The sequence below is a fragment of the Oncorhynchus mykiss genome, chromosome 17, assembly GCF_013265735.2.
Source record: "Oncorhynchus mykiss isolate Arlee chromosome 17, USDA_OmykA_1.1, whole genome shotgun sequence".
Classification (NCBI taxonomy): Eukaryota; Metazoa; Chordata; class Actinopteri; order Salmoniformes; family Salmonidae; genus Oncorhynchus; species Oncorhynchus mykiss.
In genome coordinates this window covers 57,922,183-57,939,238 of record NC_048581.1, presented here as the reverse complement: position 1 = coordinate 57,939,238, position 17,056 = coordinate 57,922,183, and the positions used below count along the sequence as shown (strand labels likewise).

The 17,056-nt window shown below is 40.3% G+C and overlaps 1 protein-coding gene across 1 annotated transcript in view; it reads left to right on the top strand.

Moving 5' to 3' along the window:
* The first annotated feature begins 7,847 nt into the window (after positions 1–7,847).
* Positions 7,848–17,056, top strand: part of LOC110494207 (E3 ubiquitin-protein ligase MARCHF9-like) — a 31,546-nt gene continuing 22,337 nt past the window's right edge. Inside the window, exon 1 of the mRNA XM_021569043.2 lies at positions 7,848–9,622. Within this exon, the coding sequence (XP_021424718.2) occupies positions 9,278–9,622 (345 nt within the window). The 5' untranslated portion in view covers positions 7,848–9,277. The remainder of the gene's footprint in view (positions 9,623–17,056) is intronic.

Sequence of the window (17,056 nt, the reverse complement as noted above, 5' to 3'; positions counted from 1 at the left end):
TCCCTAACAGTTTATAGGTTATTATAGGTAGTTGATGTCATCATTAGGCCTGATTGACAGTTAGCGTTAAGTGATTCTCTTTATTTTGATAACATTGACATCATGTTATTCATACTCTTCTCATCCACCTCCTGTTTACTCATAAAAAGGACTTCCTTTCTCAGATTATCCAATAGTAAATCATCAGGGAAGTTGATCAGTTGTAATAGCTCCCCCCTAAAGCCATTCATTCAGCGCTGGAAGTTTTGGTGATACTATAGACAAAGTTGCAGGGTGGTACAGTATGCTTCTCCATTATCCTTTAACTGCAGTGGGCTAAATTAGTGTCACACAGAGTGTTTCTAGGAAGTCTTAAACAAATCTACTTTGAAACAAAAGTATACACCTCATACACATGGTTATGGGCTTCAAAAAAAGAAGACACCTGTACCATGTCAGATACAGTATAGCGCTAACATGTATTATATTTTGAGTTTGCATCCCAACATTACGCTTTATGTATAGTACCAGTCAAAATGTTGGTCATACCTACTCATTCAAGGGTTTTTCTTTATTTTTACTATTTTCTACATTGTAGAATAATAGTGAAGACATCAAAACTGTGAAATAACACATATGGAATCATGTAGTAACCAAAAAAGTGATAAACAAATCAAAATATATTTTATATTTTGAGATTCTTCAAAGTAGCCACCCTTTGCCTTGATGACAGCTTTGCACACTCTTGGCATTGTCAACTGTGTCATGAGGTAGTAACCTGGCATGCATTTCAATTAACAGGTGTGCCTTGTTAAAAGTTAATTTGTGGAATTTCTTTCCTTCTTAATGTGTATGAGATAATCAGTTGTGTTGTGTTATACAGAAGATTACTTTAAGACATGAAGGTCAGTCAATCTGGAACATTTCAAGAACTTTGAAAGTTTCTTCAAATGCAGTCGCAAAAACCATCAAGCGCTATGATGAAACTGGCTCTCAAGAGGACCGCCACAGGAAAGGAAGACCCAGAGTTACCTCTGCTGCAGAGGATAAATTCATTAGAGTTGAGTTTGGGGCAGAAGGTAGCCTAGTGGTTAGAGCGTTGGGCCAGTAACCGAAAGGTTGCTAGATCTAATCTCCAAGCTGACAAGATAAAAATCTGTCGTTCTGCCCCTGAACAAGGCAGTTAACCCACTGTTCCTAGGCCGTCATTGTAAATAACAATTTGTTCTTAAGTGACTGCCTAGTTAAATAAAGGTTAAAAGAAAGAGTTAACTGCATGTCAGATTGCAGCCCAAATAAATGCTTCACAGAGTTTGAGTAACCGACACATCAAGGCACACTTAACCAGCATGGCTCCCGCAGCAATATGCCATCCCATCTGGTTTGTGCTTAGTGGAACTATAATTTGTTTTTCAATAGGACAATGACCCAAAACACACCTCCAAGCTGTGTGAGGGCTATTTGACCAAGAAGGAGAGTGATAGAGTGTTGCATCAGATGATCTGGCCTCCACAATCACCCGACCTCAACCCAATTGAGATGGTTTGGAATGAGTTGGATCGCAGAGTGAAGGAAAAGCAGCCAAAAAGTGCTCAGCATATTTAGGGAACTCCTTTAAAACTGTTGGAAAAGCATTCCATGTAACTACCTCATGAAGCTGGTTGAGAGAATGCCAAGTGTGTGCAAAGCTGTCATCAAGGCAAAGGGTGGCTACTTTGAAGAATCTAAAATATAACATGTGTTTTGATTTGTTTAACACTTTTTTGGTTACTACTTGATTCCATATGTGTTATTTCATAGTTTTGATGTCTTCACTATTAATCTACAATGTAGAAAATAGGAAAAATAAAGAAAAACCCTTGAATGAGTAGGTGTGTCCAAACTTTTGACTTGTACTGTGTGTGTATAATATATAATGTATGTAATGTCTACGATCATATTTTAATTGTAAGGTACTTTTGTCTGTAATGTCTTTTTTCGTTATGTGTCGGACTCCAGGAAGATGATCTTTCGCCATTGGCGTCGGCTAATGGGGATCCTGCACCTTCAACGCTGTTCTATTTGTACTTAACTGGGCTTCTGTATGGTCTTATTATATAGTTCATCATCACCCAGTTGGGTACGAACACCTATAAGGGTTACATTCCAAAGGTGGAGAGCTCTTGTCTCAGTACGTTTTTAGCACCATGGTAAAGTTGGATGCTCTCAGGCAAACGAACGCAGGACTCCATCCTGTCTGGTGCGTCCAGAGGGCCCTCTGCCAGGACCCTCCCACGATGCGGGCGCATATGCCGGGTCTATTTCACTCAGAATGGCTGGGTGCACTAACGGTAGCAGTAAAGCCACTTAGTTGGGATGACCATCTGTCCACCAGAGAGATATCAGAGCCTAGACAGCCTGCAGCCTGTCGGCCACTAGAGCAGCGATCAGAAAGATCTCCACGATGTTTGAGGGACCCAAGATTTCCTTGCAATGGCTACTTTTAAGGAGACTCTTATTGGTCAGGATTGTGGGGAAAACACCCTTATTAAGAGCAACCTCGACCTCTTGTATCCTATTTTGTGTCAGAGTCACTATTATAGTTGATTATTCCACCACTCTATTTGTCTGTTTCTGATGGCAATATCTCAAAGCAGAAGCCAATGACAAAGTGGTTGGGCTAATTATTGATTTGTAAGGACTAAGGTTATTATAGTTTTTATTTTTATTTCGTTTTTTGATTTTATTTTGAAATTCAACCTTAATGTGACTTGGATTTCAAATGAATAGCAGAGAGACTGGTGCAAAACAAATATTGTGAAAGTAAACTATTTTGCTCATGTTTCCATCAATCCAATGCTATTTCATTTTAGTAGTACAGATGTTCTATCTTAAATTGACCAGTTTCTCACAGCAGGAAAATAATCCTGCTGCAACAGAAAATGGGAATTATTATGTGTATTATATTTGATGTACATTTTTGTAAAGGTTGATGCATTTTCGTTAGTGCAAATCAAGTCCGAAATGTTAAAGTCGAAATTACAAACTTTAGAAGCCTTTTTAAAACTTGATTACATACAAGTTTGCATTTCCCGCTGAGCAAGACAATTCCCTGCCACAACAGTGATCAAATTAAGATAGTATATCTGTACACATAAGAAGAATCAAGTTCGCTATCGAGACTATTCCCCCCCCCCCCCCCCCCCTGTTATTAGTGATAGCTTGTGATTGCGATGCACAAACTAGGCCTATTTGAAAAGGCGCCCTCTCCTGGCAGCATTTACCCACAAGATTCAGTAGTTTGAACACCCCCACCCCAAAAGCATGAAAACCATTATTTGTTATGTGAAAAATAACTGTAACTGAACTAATTTTATTATGGTTCTTATTTTATTTTGAAGCCAAAGATAATACTTTCAGTACAGTTTTAGTTTTTCAAATGGGTTTGTTAATTATTTTACTTCAGAGTACTAAATATTTTTTTCATGATTAGTTTTCGTTTTCGTCTCAGTTTTCTTTTACTATAATAACCCAGTGTAATGGGAAAATTATTATTGGATGTGAACTTAATGACCAGGGGAAAACAAGTCTTGGTGAATGTAATATTTCTGGTAAACAAGCTAGACAGCTGAACTGAGAGAATTCTCTTAGTTTAAACCAGCTGCCTTGCCAGCACAATCTGTGTGCATTTGGTGTGGGTGACGTGGCTGAGTGCATAGACAGACTGTGCACAGCCAGCAGGGGTGGTCACTGTGTACGTGTGTGTTTGTTTGAGTGTCTAAGTGTCTGTTTTTGTGTACCTGTGTTTGTACCGTGTCAGTGTGTGTGTGTCTTTATGAGTATTTCAGTGTGTTGGTGTGTGTATGTATTTTGTTTTATGAGTTTTTGTAGATGTATTATTCAGACTGATGGTCACAAAGCTGCTCAGCCCTCTGTAGATAACCAATGACACATTTTGCTATTGTCTCAGTGACACAACCTTGTCCCTCTACCTTTGAATGCTACACTATCTTTTCCTCATCTTTCTCTCTTAAGTTGCTTCTGCTTTCTCCTACAGTAGTTATCTCCCTCTTAGTTAGCTAACATTGTGTGCTGTAGTAGTGTCTCTAAGACTGACAGAATCTCAGAGTTAGCATGCCTGGACAACCTGCTGGCCCTTTTCACAGAACATTACGTTTTACATTTACATTTTAGTAATTTAGCAGACGCTCTTATCCATAGCGACTTACAGTCAGTGCATTCATGTTGCAGTCAGTGTTAGCTTGTTAGCATGAACTGATGGAGCCTATCCAAACATCATATTCTTAAATTGATAGTTTATGAAATGTGACACAGTCCTGCCTAGCAGTTGTTTCTTCTTTTTTTTTTTTTTTACACTCGTACAGACAGATAGAGCAGTGGTTGTCAATTTTCCATGACCTAAATCTCTTTTTCTTTCATACATCTGGGCCTCGCTGTCCTTTCATGGCTCTTGTCCTCCACACAAATTATCTAATTTCAGTACTAATATATCAGCAGATAATTGTACTGGTTACAATTCTATTCACAGTGCTGCAAAATCTGACTGCTCATTTTGCCTATACAGTACCAGACAAAAATTTGGACACCTACTCATTCAAGGGTTATTCTTTATTTAGACTATTTTCTATATTGTAGAATAATAGAGAATACATCAAAACTATGAAATGACACAAACAGAATCATGTAGTAACCAAAAATGTTTTGAATAAATCAATATACATGTTATATTTTAGATTCCACCCTTTGCCTTGATGATAGCTTTGCACACTCTTGGCATTCTCTCAGACAGCTTCATGAGGAATGCTTTTCCAATAGTCTGAAGGAGTTCCCACATGTGCTGAGCACTTGTTGGCTGCTTTTCCTTCACTCTGCGGTCCAACTCATCCCAAACTATTTCAAATGGGTTGAGGTTGGGTGATTGTGGAGGCCAGGTCATCTGATGCAGCACATCATCACTCTCCTTGGTCAAATAGCCCTTACACAGCCTAGAGGTGTGTTTTGGGTCATTGTCCTGTTGAAAAACAAGTGATAGTGGGACTAAGTGCAAACCAGATGGGATGGCGTATTGCTGCAGAATGATGTGGTAGCCATGGTTGTTAAGTGTGCCTGGACTGTAAAATAAATCACAGACAGTGTCACCAGCAAAGCACACCCACACCATCACACCTCCTTCTCCATGCTTCACAGTAGGAACCACACATGCGGAGATCACGCTGCGTCTTACAAAGACACGGCGGTTGGAACCAAAAAGCTCAAATTTGGACTCATCAGACCAAAGGACCATTTATTTGGACTGCAATCTGAGGTGCAGTTAACTCTAATGAACTCATCCTCTGCAGCATAGGTAACTCTGGGTCTTCCTTCCCTGTGGCAGTCTTCATGACAGCCAGTTTCATCACAGGGCTTGATTGTTTTTGCAACTGCACTTGTATAAACTTTCAAAATTCTTGAAATGTTCCGGATTGACTGATCTTTCTGTCTTAAAGTAATGATGGACTGTCGTTTCTCTTTTTTTATTTGAGCTGTTCTTGCTATAATATGTTCTTGGTATTTTACCAAATAGGGCTATCTTCTGTATACCACCCCTACCTTGTCACAACACAACTGATTGGCTCAAACGCATTAAAAAAGAAAGAAATTCCACAAATGTACTTTTAACAAGGCACACCTGTTAATTGAAACGCATTCCAGGTGACTACCTCATGAAGCTGGTTGAGAGAATGCCAAGAGTGTGCAAAGCTGTCATCAAGGCAAAGGGCGGCTACTTTGAGGCGGGCAATTGGCCATCGAAGGTGAGCATTTGCCCACTATAGTCTGTTACAATGCCAAACTGCAGTCAGGTCAAGACCCTGGTGAGGAAGATGAACACGCAGATGAGTTTCCCTGACACGGTTTCTGACAGTTTGTGCAGAAATCCTTTGGTTATGCAAACCCACAGTTTCATCAGCTGTCCGGGTGGCTCATCTCAGACCATCCCGCAGGTGAAGAAGCTGGATGTGGAGGTCCTGGGCTGTCATGGTTACACATGGTCTCTGGTGGACATTCCTGCAGTCAGCATTCCAATTGGTGGCATTGTGTTGTGTGAAGAAACTGCACATTTTAGAGTCACCTTTTATTGTCCCTAGCATCAGGTGCACCTGTGTAATGATCTTGCTGTTTAATCAGCTTCTTGATACACCACACCTGTCAGGTGGATGGATTATCTTGGCAAAGGATAAATGCTCACTAACAGGGATGTAAACACATTAATGCACAACATTTGAGAGAAATAAGCTTTTTGTACATATGGAACATTTCTGAGATCTTTAATTTCAGCTCAGAAAACATGGGACCAACACTTTACATGTTGTGTTTATACTTTTGCTCAGTATGAATGTAAGAGGAAATACACAAAAAGGCCTAACATAAATAATTGTTTGATTCCCTAAACAGATCTGCTACTGAGATAAACCATTTTTCTTGTTATGTGATCATTGAAATCATCTGTCATGTGACCATATTTTCAATGCATTATTATAATGAGCTTATACTTGTTTCTTTCTTTCTTTCTTATTTCCGTTGGCTAGTTTAAGGATCCGCCCCTTTTTTCAATTTTCGCCTAAAATAACATACCCAAATCTAACTGCCTGTAGCTCAGGCCCTGAAGCAAGGATATGCATAATCCTGGTACCATTCGAAAGGAAACCACTTTGAAGTTTGTGTAAATGTGAAAGGAATATAGGGGAATATAACACAATAAATCTGGTAAAAGATAATACAAAGAAAAAAACAGCCGTTTTTTTTTTTGTACCATGATCTTTAAAATGCAAGAGAAAGGCCATAATGTATTATTCCAGCCCAGGTGAAATTTAGATGTTGGCTACTAGATTGCAGCAGTGTATGTGCAAAGTTTTAGACTGATTCAATGAACCATTGCATTTATGTTCAAACTTTTTTTTATCAAGACTGTCCAAATGTGCCTAATTTGTTTATGAATAACTTTTCATGATCAAAATTGTGCCCTCTCCTCAAACAATTGCATGGTATTATTTCACTGTAATAGCTACTGTAAATTGGACAGTGCAGTTAGCTTAACAAGAATTGAAGCTTTCTGCCAATATCAGACATGTCCAGGGAACAAGTCCAGGGAAATGTTCTTGTTACTTACAACCTCATGCTAATCGCATTAGCCTACGTTAGCTTAACCGTCCCGTGGAAGGAACACCGATCCCGAAGAAGATGTATTTTTCAGCTAATTTATTATTGAGTGAAAATCTTCTGTGTACATGCGAGGCGCACGTGGATCCAGCACTCCGTAGGCTGCTGCATGTGTAGCCGATAGAGAGCATCCTGCCCCTAGAGAGTTCGACCCAGGGTGACTCTCCGCGGGTGTCCGGCCGGGCCAGACAGCGCTCATAATACACACAAGGCTTTACCCTCGCTCCCATATCGCTATGACTAATGTTTTCATCTGGCTGTGATTAAACTCTAATCTAGTTATGGCATAATTCATCTATATAATCGTCTGATGCTGCTTGGCCGAGTTCTTTGAAATTTGTTAAACATTTTATTTGTGGCATCAAGTACCACCTGGCTGAACTTAATGAAAGAGCACCTCAATGGTGGGGTGGCCAGTGAAGCAATGTGCATCATTACAACATCCATGTAAGCCAAGACCCTAGTATGCGTTTAGGTGATAGGCATAGACTTGTTTGAGAAAGCTTTGAATAAACGATGCATAGGCACATGTTACAAGAGAGAGATATTTGATAAAAGACACACCCTATTGCAGTGGCAGACTACTAATGTCCGTCCTTGTCCATACACCGTTTAGATTTCCCGGGACACTCTGACTAACACGTGGCTGCAACGTCACATGGAAATCAGCACCTCGGACAGCGGCTTCTGCCAACGCGCAGCAAAACGGTGGAGCTTTTTCCTTTACGGATAGACGGAGGAAGGAATAATCATAATAATAATCATTCGACAACAACAATATAGATAAACACATCTGTTTCAATTCGGCTAGCATGCATTTCCATGGCAGGATCCTCCAGTTATCAGATTTCGATGGAGGCACGTCTGCTGTCGGAAGCAAGTATTTCAGCGCAACCATGTAAATTAACGTCTTATTGTTATTAATTGAACTGGTGAAATTAGTTATTGGTAGTAAACTAACCCGTTATTTGATGGCAAAGTTTAACTGGCATAGCGAAGTAATCGCTTCGTTCGCCTATTCTGGGGGGTTCTTCCCTGGCATCTTCGTTCTTCCTGGTTTGTGTTGTGCAGGAATCATTGCAGAAAGAATAAAAAAGCAGCATGGAAATTCAATGGCAAAGTGATGTGCGTTTTTCTACACATTTTTGGTGTCTCGTCCGATTCTGTTTAAAATGCAAACACGTTGGATAGTAGTGTCTCTCGGACTTGTGTGGAGGGGGAACAGTGTGGACGTAGCCTATTCTCTATCTATCAGCCAGAAAAAACACGGTAAGGAAACAGGGGACGAGAAAAACGGTGATCTGATGGCTAGCATGCCATTGAGGGACAAACAAGAGAGATGATTGCCATCTCGTTTTAATTTCAACTGGCCTTTTTTGTATGGACTAAACAGCTGAAAGCAACACCCCAAAATGACTCGGTGGAATTACTCATGCCATAGCATTAATATAATTGTATATTATACCTGAGACTCCAAAGCTCCTCTGAACCCCTCTCAATCTTGCTCCGCTCTCGTCTTGAAATAGAATATCACATTTTCGCTCAAAACCATGTTAAAGGTTCCCCTTAAATGCAGCTCCCGTTTAATTCAAGCTTTGGCATTGTCCCATGAGTGACTGGGTCGAAAATGAACGTGAGGGGATTCCGTTTGATCTTATTGATGTTTGGATATGCTAATCGCTCACACTGAAAGCTATCATGATGGTTTTGTATTGGTATCCGTTGACTCGCGAAAAGAAACCTCTGCCCATCCATTAAAAAACTTCCGCATTGGCTATCATAGGCTACACTTGGTAACAGAAAAAATGTATCAAGAAATGATACAATCTATTTACATTGTCATATTTGGATTTCTATTGACCAAGATTTGTGCCCGGCAGCCATACTTTTTATAGACACCTCTGATATTTTGTTTTGATACCATAGCTAGAGAAGGCTACTTGAAACAAATAGCCTCGCACTTGGCATTAATAATAATAATACTAACAAAGCCCCCTTTGGCTCCCAAATCATGCAAACTAAATGCCTGATTCATCCAACTCCCTTTATTGATACCTTCTATTTCACCCTACAGCTGCATTTTGCCTATGTAGGCTAGTTCATGATGTTTAAGTACCGGATCCGTATGTTTTTCAATGAACTGAAAGTGCTGGTTTTCATGCGGTCTGGCTCAAGACGGGAGACCGATTCAGACACAGACACAGACAGGCGAACGAGCAGCATGCGAGGGCTCGGGGTAGGAGGCTGCGGGTGGCCACGCTTCGACTGCTCTATTCGGGACGATGAGGAGGAGTACTATGGCACCGATCCCCGGCCGCGCAGCCTGGCATTCGAGGAGAAGGATCAGAAGCTCCAAGCAGGCCTGGACACGGTGTCGCTCACAAGCAGCTTGGACAGTGGCATGCGCTCGCCGCAGTGCCGGATCTGTTTCCAGGGCCCCGAACAGGTAGGCGCCCCTGTCCTCAACCGTAGCCCTGCACTTCACCTATCTATCCAAGTCTAGGCTACCCTTCCCCCTGCTCCTTGTGACTACCCATTGTTTCCAGGGTTATTTCTATAAGTTTCTTCAAGGCTTATAAGTTGGTTCTTTGCATGTACTGTATTTCAGGTCTATACATAAGCACACACTGCAGGGAAGCTCAGGTATCCCTCTACTAGGCTATGGCAAACAAGCATGTCTTTTATCAGTTCAAAGATCAAACTGTTTGGATCAAGCCAAGCTTTGTCTCCAAAGACCCCATATTGGCAGGGCCTCCCGAGTGGCTCAGCAGTCTAAGGCCCTGCATCTCGGAAATCAGCCGCACCAAAGTGTCAGAGGAAACACCGTTCAACTGGCAACCGGGGTCAGCCTGCAGGCACCCGGCCCGCCACTAGAAGTCGCTAGAGTGTGATGAGCCAAGTAAAGCCTCCCCGGCCAAACCCTCGCCTAACATGGGTGACGCTAGGTTAATTGTGCCCTGTCCCATCTTCTCCTCTTCCGAGCCCGTAGGGGAGTTGCAGCGATTAGACAAGATTGGGTTGGTAAAATATATATCTTTTTAAATAATAATAATATGACATATTGGCTCCATACAGACTGTTACATTTTCCTGGAACCCAATAACTAAAACGGATACAAACCTTTTAACTTAAACTTTGTTGACGTGTTTCTGCATCATCATGTTCCAGCTGCAGCCAAAACAGACAGTGGTACAGGTTCCTTCTATTGAGGAGTTTAAACAGGATTTTGGTTGAATTCATTGTGACCCTATTAGGATGCCAAAAGTCTAATTTCAGAAAGCAACACATAGAATATGGAAATGTCTCCAATGGGCAAAACATTGTTGTTTTGTTGCATACATTGTTCCATACACACATTGTTCCATACATTGTTCCAAACATACATCTTGTTCCATACATTGTTCCATACACATGGAAAATAAATACAAATAAATATAATAATACAAATAAATAAATAATACATAAAGGAAGGAATGCACTGCATGCCGAAACTTTGGTTGCATTAACTGTTTGGGAGCATAATTAGGGTATGCGACTTACCTTCTTTATTTTTATAATTTACTTAGTCAGCAACTCTATAACGTTTTTGGTGGGTGTGCGTCAGTTTGTCTTTTACTAGACCATACACATGTTGTTCCATACATTGTTCCACATGTACATTTTGTTCCACACATTGTTCCAGACATACATACATACATACATACATACATTCATTGTTCCATACATTGTTCCATACATTGTTCCATACATACATACATACATACATACATACATACATACAGTGGGGCAAAAAAGTATTTAGTCAGCTACCAATTGTGCAAGTTCTCCCACAAGATGAGAGAGGCCTGTAATTTTCATCATAGGTACACTTCAACTATGACAGACAAAATGAGGGAAAAAAAATCCAGAAAATCACATTGTAGGATTTTTAATGAATTTATTTGCAAAAGATGGTGGAAAATAAGTATTTGGTCACCTACAAACAAGCAAGATTTCTGGCTCTCACAGACCTGTAACTTCTTCTTTAAGAGGCTCCTCTGTCCTCCACTCATTACCTGTATTAATGGCACCTGTTTGAACTTGTTATCAGTATAAAAGACACTTGTCCACAACCTCAAACAGTCACACTCCAAACTCCACTATGGCCAAGATCAAAGAGCTGTCAAATTGTAGACCTGCACCAGGCTGGGAAGACTGAATCTGCAATAGGTAAGCAGCTTGGTTTGAAGAAATCAACTGTGGGAGCAATTATTAGGAAATGGAAGACATACAAGACCACTGATAATCTCCCTCGATCTGGGGCTCCACGCAAGATCTCACCCCGTGGGGTCAAAATGATCACAAGAATGGTGAGCAAAAATCCCATAACCACACAGGGGGACCTAGTGAATGACTTGCAGAGAGCTGGGACCAAAGTAACAAAGCCTACCATCAGTAACACACTACGCCGCCAGGGACTCAAATCCTGCAGTGCCAGACGTGTCCCCCTGCTTAAGCCAGTACATGTCCAGGCCCGTCTGAAGTTTGCTAGAGAGCATTTGGATGATCCAGAAGAAGATTGGGAGAATGTCATATGGTCAGATGAAACCAAAATATAACTTTTTGGTAAAAACTCAACTCGTCGTGTTTGGAGGACAAAGAATGCTGAGTTGCATCCAAAGAACACCATACCTACTGTGAAGCATGGGGGTGGAAACATCATGCTTTGGGGCTGTTTCTCTGCAAAGGGACCAGGACGACTGATCCGTGCAAAGGAAAGAATGAATGGGGCCATGTATCGTGAGATTTTGAGTGAAAACCTCCTTCCATCAGCAAGGGCATTGAAGATGAAACGTGGCTGGGTCTTTCAGCATGACAATGATCCCAAACACACCGCCCGGGCAACGAAGGAGTGGCTTCGTAAGAAGCATTTCAAGGTCCTGGAGTGGCCTAGCCAGTCTCCAGATCTCAACTCCATAGAAAATCTTTGGAGGGAGTTGAAAGTCCGTGTTGCCCAGCAATAGCCCCAAAGCAACACTGCTCTAGAGGAGATCTGCATGGAGGAATGGGCCAAAATACCAGCAACAGTGTGTGAAAACCTTGTGAAGACTTGCAGAAAACGTTTGACCTCTGTCATTGCCAACAAAGGGTATATAACAAAGTATTGAGATAAACTTTTGTTATTGACCAAATACTTATTTTCCACCATCATTTGTAGATAAATTCATTAAAAATCCTACAATGTGATTTTCTGGATTTTTTTTCTCATTTTGTCTGTCATAGTTGAAGTGTACCTATGATGACAATTACAGGCCTCTCTCATCTTTTTAAGTGGGAGAACTTGCACAATTGGTGGCTGACTAAATACTTTTTTGCCCCACTGTACATAATATTGTTCCATACATTGTTCCATATATACATGTTGTTCCATACATTGTTCCATACATACATGTTGTTCAATACATTGTTCCATACACATGTTGTTCCATACATTGTTCCATACATACATATTTTTTCCATATGTTGTTTCCATGTAGATAATTTCAGGGTAAAACAGGCAGTGGTTTCACCATCAAGAACCAGATACAAATTAATACTGTAGGTACATACCATGATTTTAACAGAAGTGCTTTCGATATTAATCTGATTGTTGTGATTTGATTCAATGTCAGTCTGAACCTGACACTACTGTATAACACCAACAGTCTTGAAAGGTTTTCATCAATCGCAAACCTTTTCAGGATTTCATCACAGGCAAAAAGGAAAACACAAATAATGTGAAGAGGTGTACAACATGTTAGGGAGCAACAATGACATACAGTAGTTTTAACACAGTAGGACATACCTAGTCCGTTGCACAACTGAATGTATTCAATCGAAATGTGCTTCCACATTTAACCCAACCCCTCTGGATCAGCGCCATAGGCGCCCAGGGATCAGTTGTTGTTTGGGGGTTAACTGCCTTGCTCAAGGGCAGAACGGACAATTTTTCAACCTTGCCAGCTCAGGGATTCAAACCAGCGACCTTTCAGTTACTGGCACAACACTCTTAACCTCTAAGCTACCAGTAGATAAAGTGAAATACAGTTGTAAAGTGCATCCTGGGTAATGCATTTAATGACTTTTGCCCTTTTATAATGACATCCAATCACAATTAATCAACAAAGATTATTGTTTGCACAAAATTCAATCTATTAGTGATGGTAGAAAATGTCTGTTACTCTAGCAAATCAACTTCCTGTATTCTTGAGTAAATTAAAATACATTTTGTTTGAATTGGGCTATTTGTCAAAGCTAAGTCTAACTTTGGGCTGTAGTTTTATAGATAGGAACAGTCTCTGTTGCAGCACCATGTCCCATGATATAGGGATCCCCTGAGGGAATCAAATGAGACAGGACCTTTGAACACTTTTAATTAGGCTTGGTGGTATCCTTTGAAAGGAGGCACGTGGGTCCATTAATAGAGTGGAGATGACAACATCGCATGGAGTTGATTTATAGGAGTGTCGTGATGGGGACTTACTGTGCAGGGAAATAAGAGATGAAGAGAGGACTGTGGAGTCTGCAAGACAAAAACCATGTAGCTAGGGGTATAGGGCCCTAACCTTATCACAAATCTACAGTCAAGTGTATTATTCCACCTCTGCACTGGGGAATGGTATTCCTTCCAAACCTCTAATTGTACATGTATATTAAACGGGTCACATTTTCTCATTTAGCCGAAAGACTGCAGATAAAGAAGAGCTTAGGAAGTGGGTTTCGAATGGGAGGTCGAGGAGTCTTTTATCCTAGATGATAATTCATTTTCAAAGTATGGTTCTAAGAATATCCTTGAAACGGCTGGCTATAGCTCTATGTTATTTGCAGTGAGGTAATGGTGGTGGTGCACGTGTATGGACCCAGGCTCTGCTGGTTGAAGAGTGCTGATGTGTAAGGCATTGGACTGCAGGCAGATTCTGACATTCATCCAACATCACTGGAGAGACATGCTCATGGAACCAAGAGTGCCCACAGTGGATTGTCTAGATGGACAACTCCCACATGCAATCCCAGGGTTTTAGCTGAAACACACCATGAACACTGTATTCCACTCCATTACATTAAAGATATAATCAACTTGAGTCGGTTAAATCGCATTCTTCCTTCTACCTGTGTATTTGTTCTCTGAATAGAAACTATACAGAAAGTGGTCATTACCATCTGGGTGAAAGAATCTGATCACCTTGTGCATGAATTCATATACACTGTTTTTTCACACTGGTCTAGTCAGAGAGGAATGTTGTAAGTTATGTCTGAGACCAGAGACAATAACAACCTTTCTGTCACCGTCAGGTGTTTCTGGAGCACTAACTCTGTGTAATTGTGCACATGTCAACATATGTGTATGTGCGGTTGTGTCTGTGTGCGTGTGTGTGTGTGTGTGTCTCATTATGTAGTACATCCTAAATGATATGAACCAAGCAGAGAGCAAGATAATAAAGGAGCGATGATGAGAGATGGAGAAAGACAGTGGGGGAGGGGAAAGAGACAAAGGAGAGCGAGGGATAGAGAGAGGGGGAGGTGAGATGGACAGTTAGGTAAAGTGTAGTATGGTGGGAAAAGAACAATAGAGTGGGAAATAGGTGATGAAAAGAAAATGCAGATTTGAGGGATTCTGTTATCTCTTTTAAAACCACATGGTTAATTGAGAACGTTCATTTTTACATGTACCTTTCTAGCTTTTGAGGTTTCATTATGATGATTCTATGTAAGCTATTCACAAAAAAAGGTTACTCTTTGGCTTTGATATTGGTACAGTTTGACATTTTCAATTTTCATACATCAGCCCTTTCTATAGCCAGGTTATATTCAACTTGATAAACACTTGAATGTCAGTTGTGTTTTCAATTCAGTCAATTCATAAGGTTAACTGGAATTCCAATTCCATTTCCAAATGTTTCTAATTGAATGCCATTGAGGAAAATATAAACTACCTTTCAAAAGTTTGGTGTCACTTAGAAATGTCCTTGTTTTTTAAAGAAAAGCACATTTTTGGTCCATTGAAATAACATCAAATTGATCAGAAATACAGTGTAGACATTGTTAATGTTGTAAATGACTATTTAAAAGAGGGGTGAGAGGCCCAGGTGCACAACTGAGCAAGAGCACAAGTACATTAGGGTGTCTAGTTTGAGAAACAGATTCCTCACAAGTCCTCAACTGGCAGCTTCATTCAATAGTAACCGCAAAACACTAGTCTCAACGTCAACAGTGAAGAGGCGACTCCGGGATGCTGGCCTTCTAGGCAGAGTTCCTCTCTCCAGTGTCTGTGTTCTTTTGCCCAGCTTAATCTTTTCTATTCATTGGCCAGTCTGAGATATGTCTTTTTCTTTGCAACTCTGCGTAGAAGGCCAGCATCCCAGAGTCGCCTTTTCACTGTTGACGTGAGTTTTATTGCTTCTTTAATCAGGACAACAGTTCTCAGCTGTGCTAACATAATTGCAAAATGGTTTTCTAATGATCAATTAGCCTTTTAAAATGATAAACTTGGATTAGCTAACACACCGTGCCATTGGAACACAGGAGTGATGGTTGCTGATAATGTGCCTCTGTACACCTATGTAGATATTCCATTAAAAATCTGCCGTTTCCAGCTACAATAGTCATTTACAACATTAACAATGTCTACACTGTATTTCTAATGAATTTCATGTTATTTTAATGGACAAAAACTTTTGAACGGTAGTGTACATTTCAGTTAATGGGGGCAATTGAAATGGAATTGATCCCAACCTTAGTTATGGTCAGCCTTTTACCCAACATAGTGAGAGGTAACCGTTGGCCTTGAAACAACTTCATGAAAAAGCTGAGGATTTTGAGGAGCACAACATTAATCACATACAGTGCAATAGCACTACACCTATATATATATATATATTATTTTTTTAAACCTTTATTTAACCAGGAAGGGCTCATTGAGATTAAATTAAAATTTTCAAGAGCGCCCTGGCCAAGATAGGCAGCACCAAGTCATTACAAAAAAATTACAGACAGACAACAATAGGAGTGTCGTGATGGAGACTTAATGTGCAGGGAGTACAAGTAATCTTGTAAAAAACATTGAATTCACAAGAGTATAAAAAAGCAAATTAAAAACATTGACAGGTCAGGGAATCAGCCTCAAAATCCTTCATCAAGTGATTTAAAAACACCAATCAGGACAAGTTCTTCCAGTTTTAAAGTATTTTCCAAGACGATGGCGCAGAGTACATAAAAGCCCTTTTACCAAATTCAGTTCGGACATTTGGAACAGTTAGCAGGATAAAGTCAAGCGAACGAAGAGAGTACCCACCACATTTCTGAACAATAAAAATGCACAAATAAAAAGGTAATAAATAAAAAATGGCTTTGTAAATAAAGGTATACCAGTGACTGAGCCTACGAGTGACTAGAGAAGGCCAGCCATCCCTGGTATACAAAGTGCAGTGGTGCGTAAGGGTTTTGCAGTTTAAAATAAATCTCTAAGTGCCATGGTAAAGAGTGTGAATTGATCTCAAACACTGAGCGGCAGCATTCATATATAAAATATCCCCATAGTCTAGTAAAGGCATAAATGTAGCTGATACTAGCCTCCTTCTGGCTTCAAAGGAAAAACAGGTCTTATTCCTAAAATAAAATCCCTTTTCAGCTTCATTTTTTTTGTAAGTTGTTGAATATGCAATTTACAAGAGAGGTCGTCATCAATTAAAATTCCAAGATATTTATATGAGGTTACAACCTCAATCTCCTTGCCCTGACAGGTAGTAATAGGTGAAAGGTTCAGAGGCTTTTTCTTGCATTAGAAAACACCATTAGTTTAGTTCTCAGTATTGAGGATAAGCTTCAATTGACACAAGGTATGTTGAACAGTATAAAAAGCAGT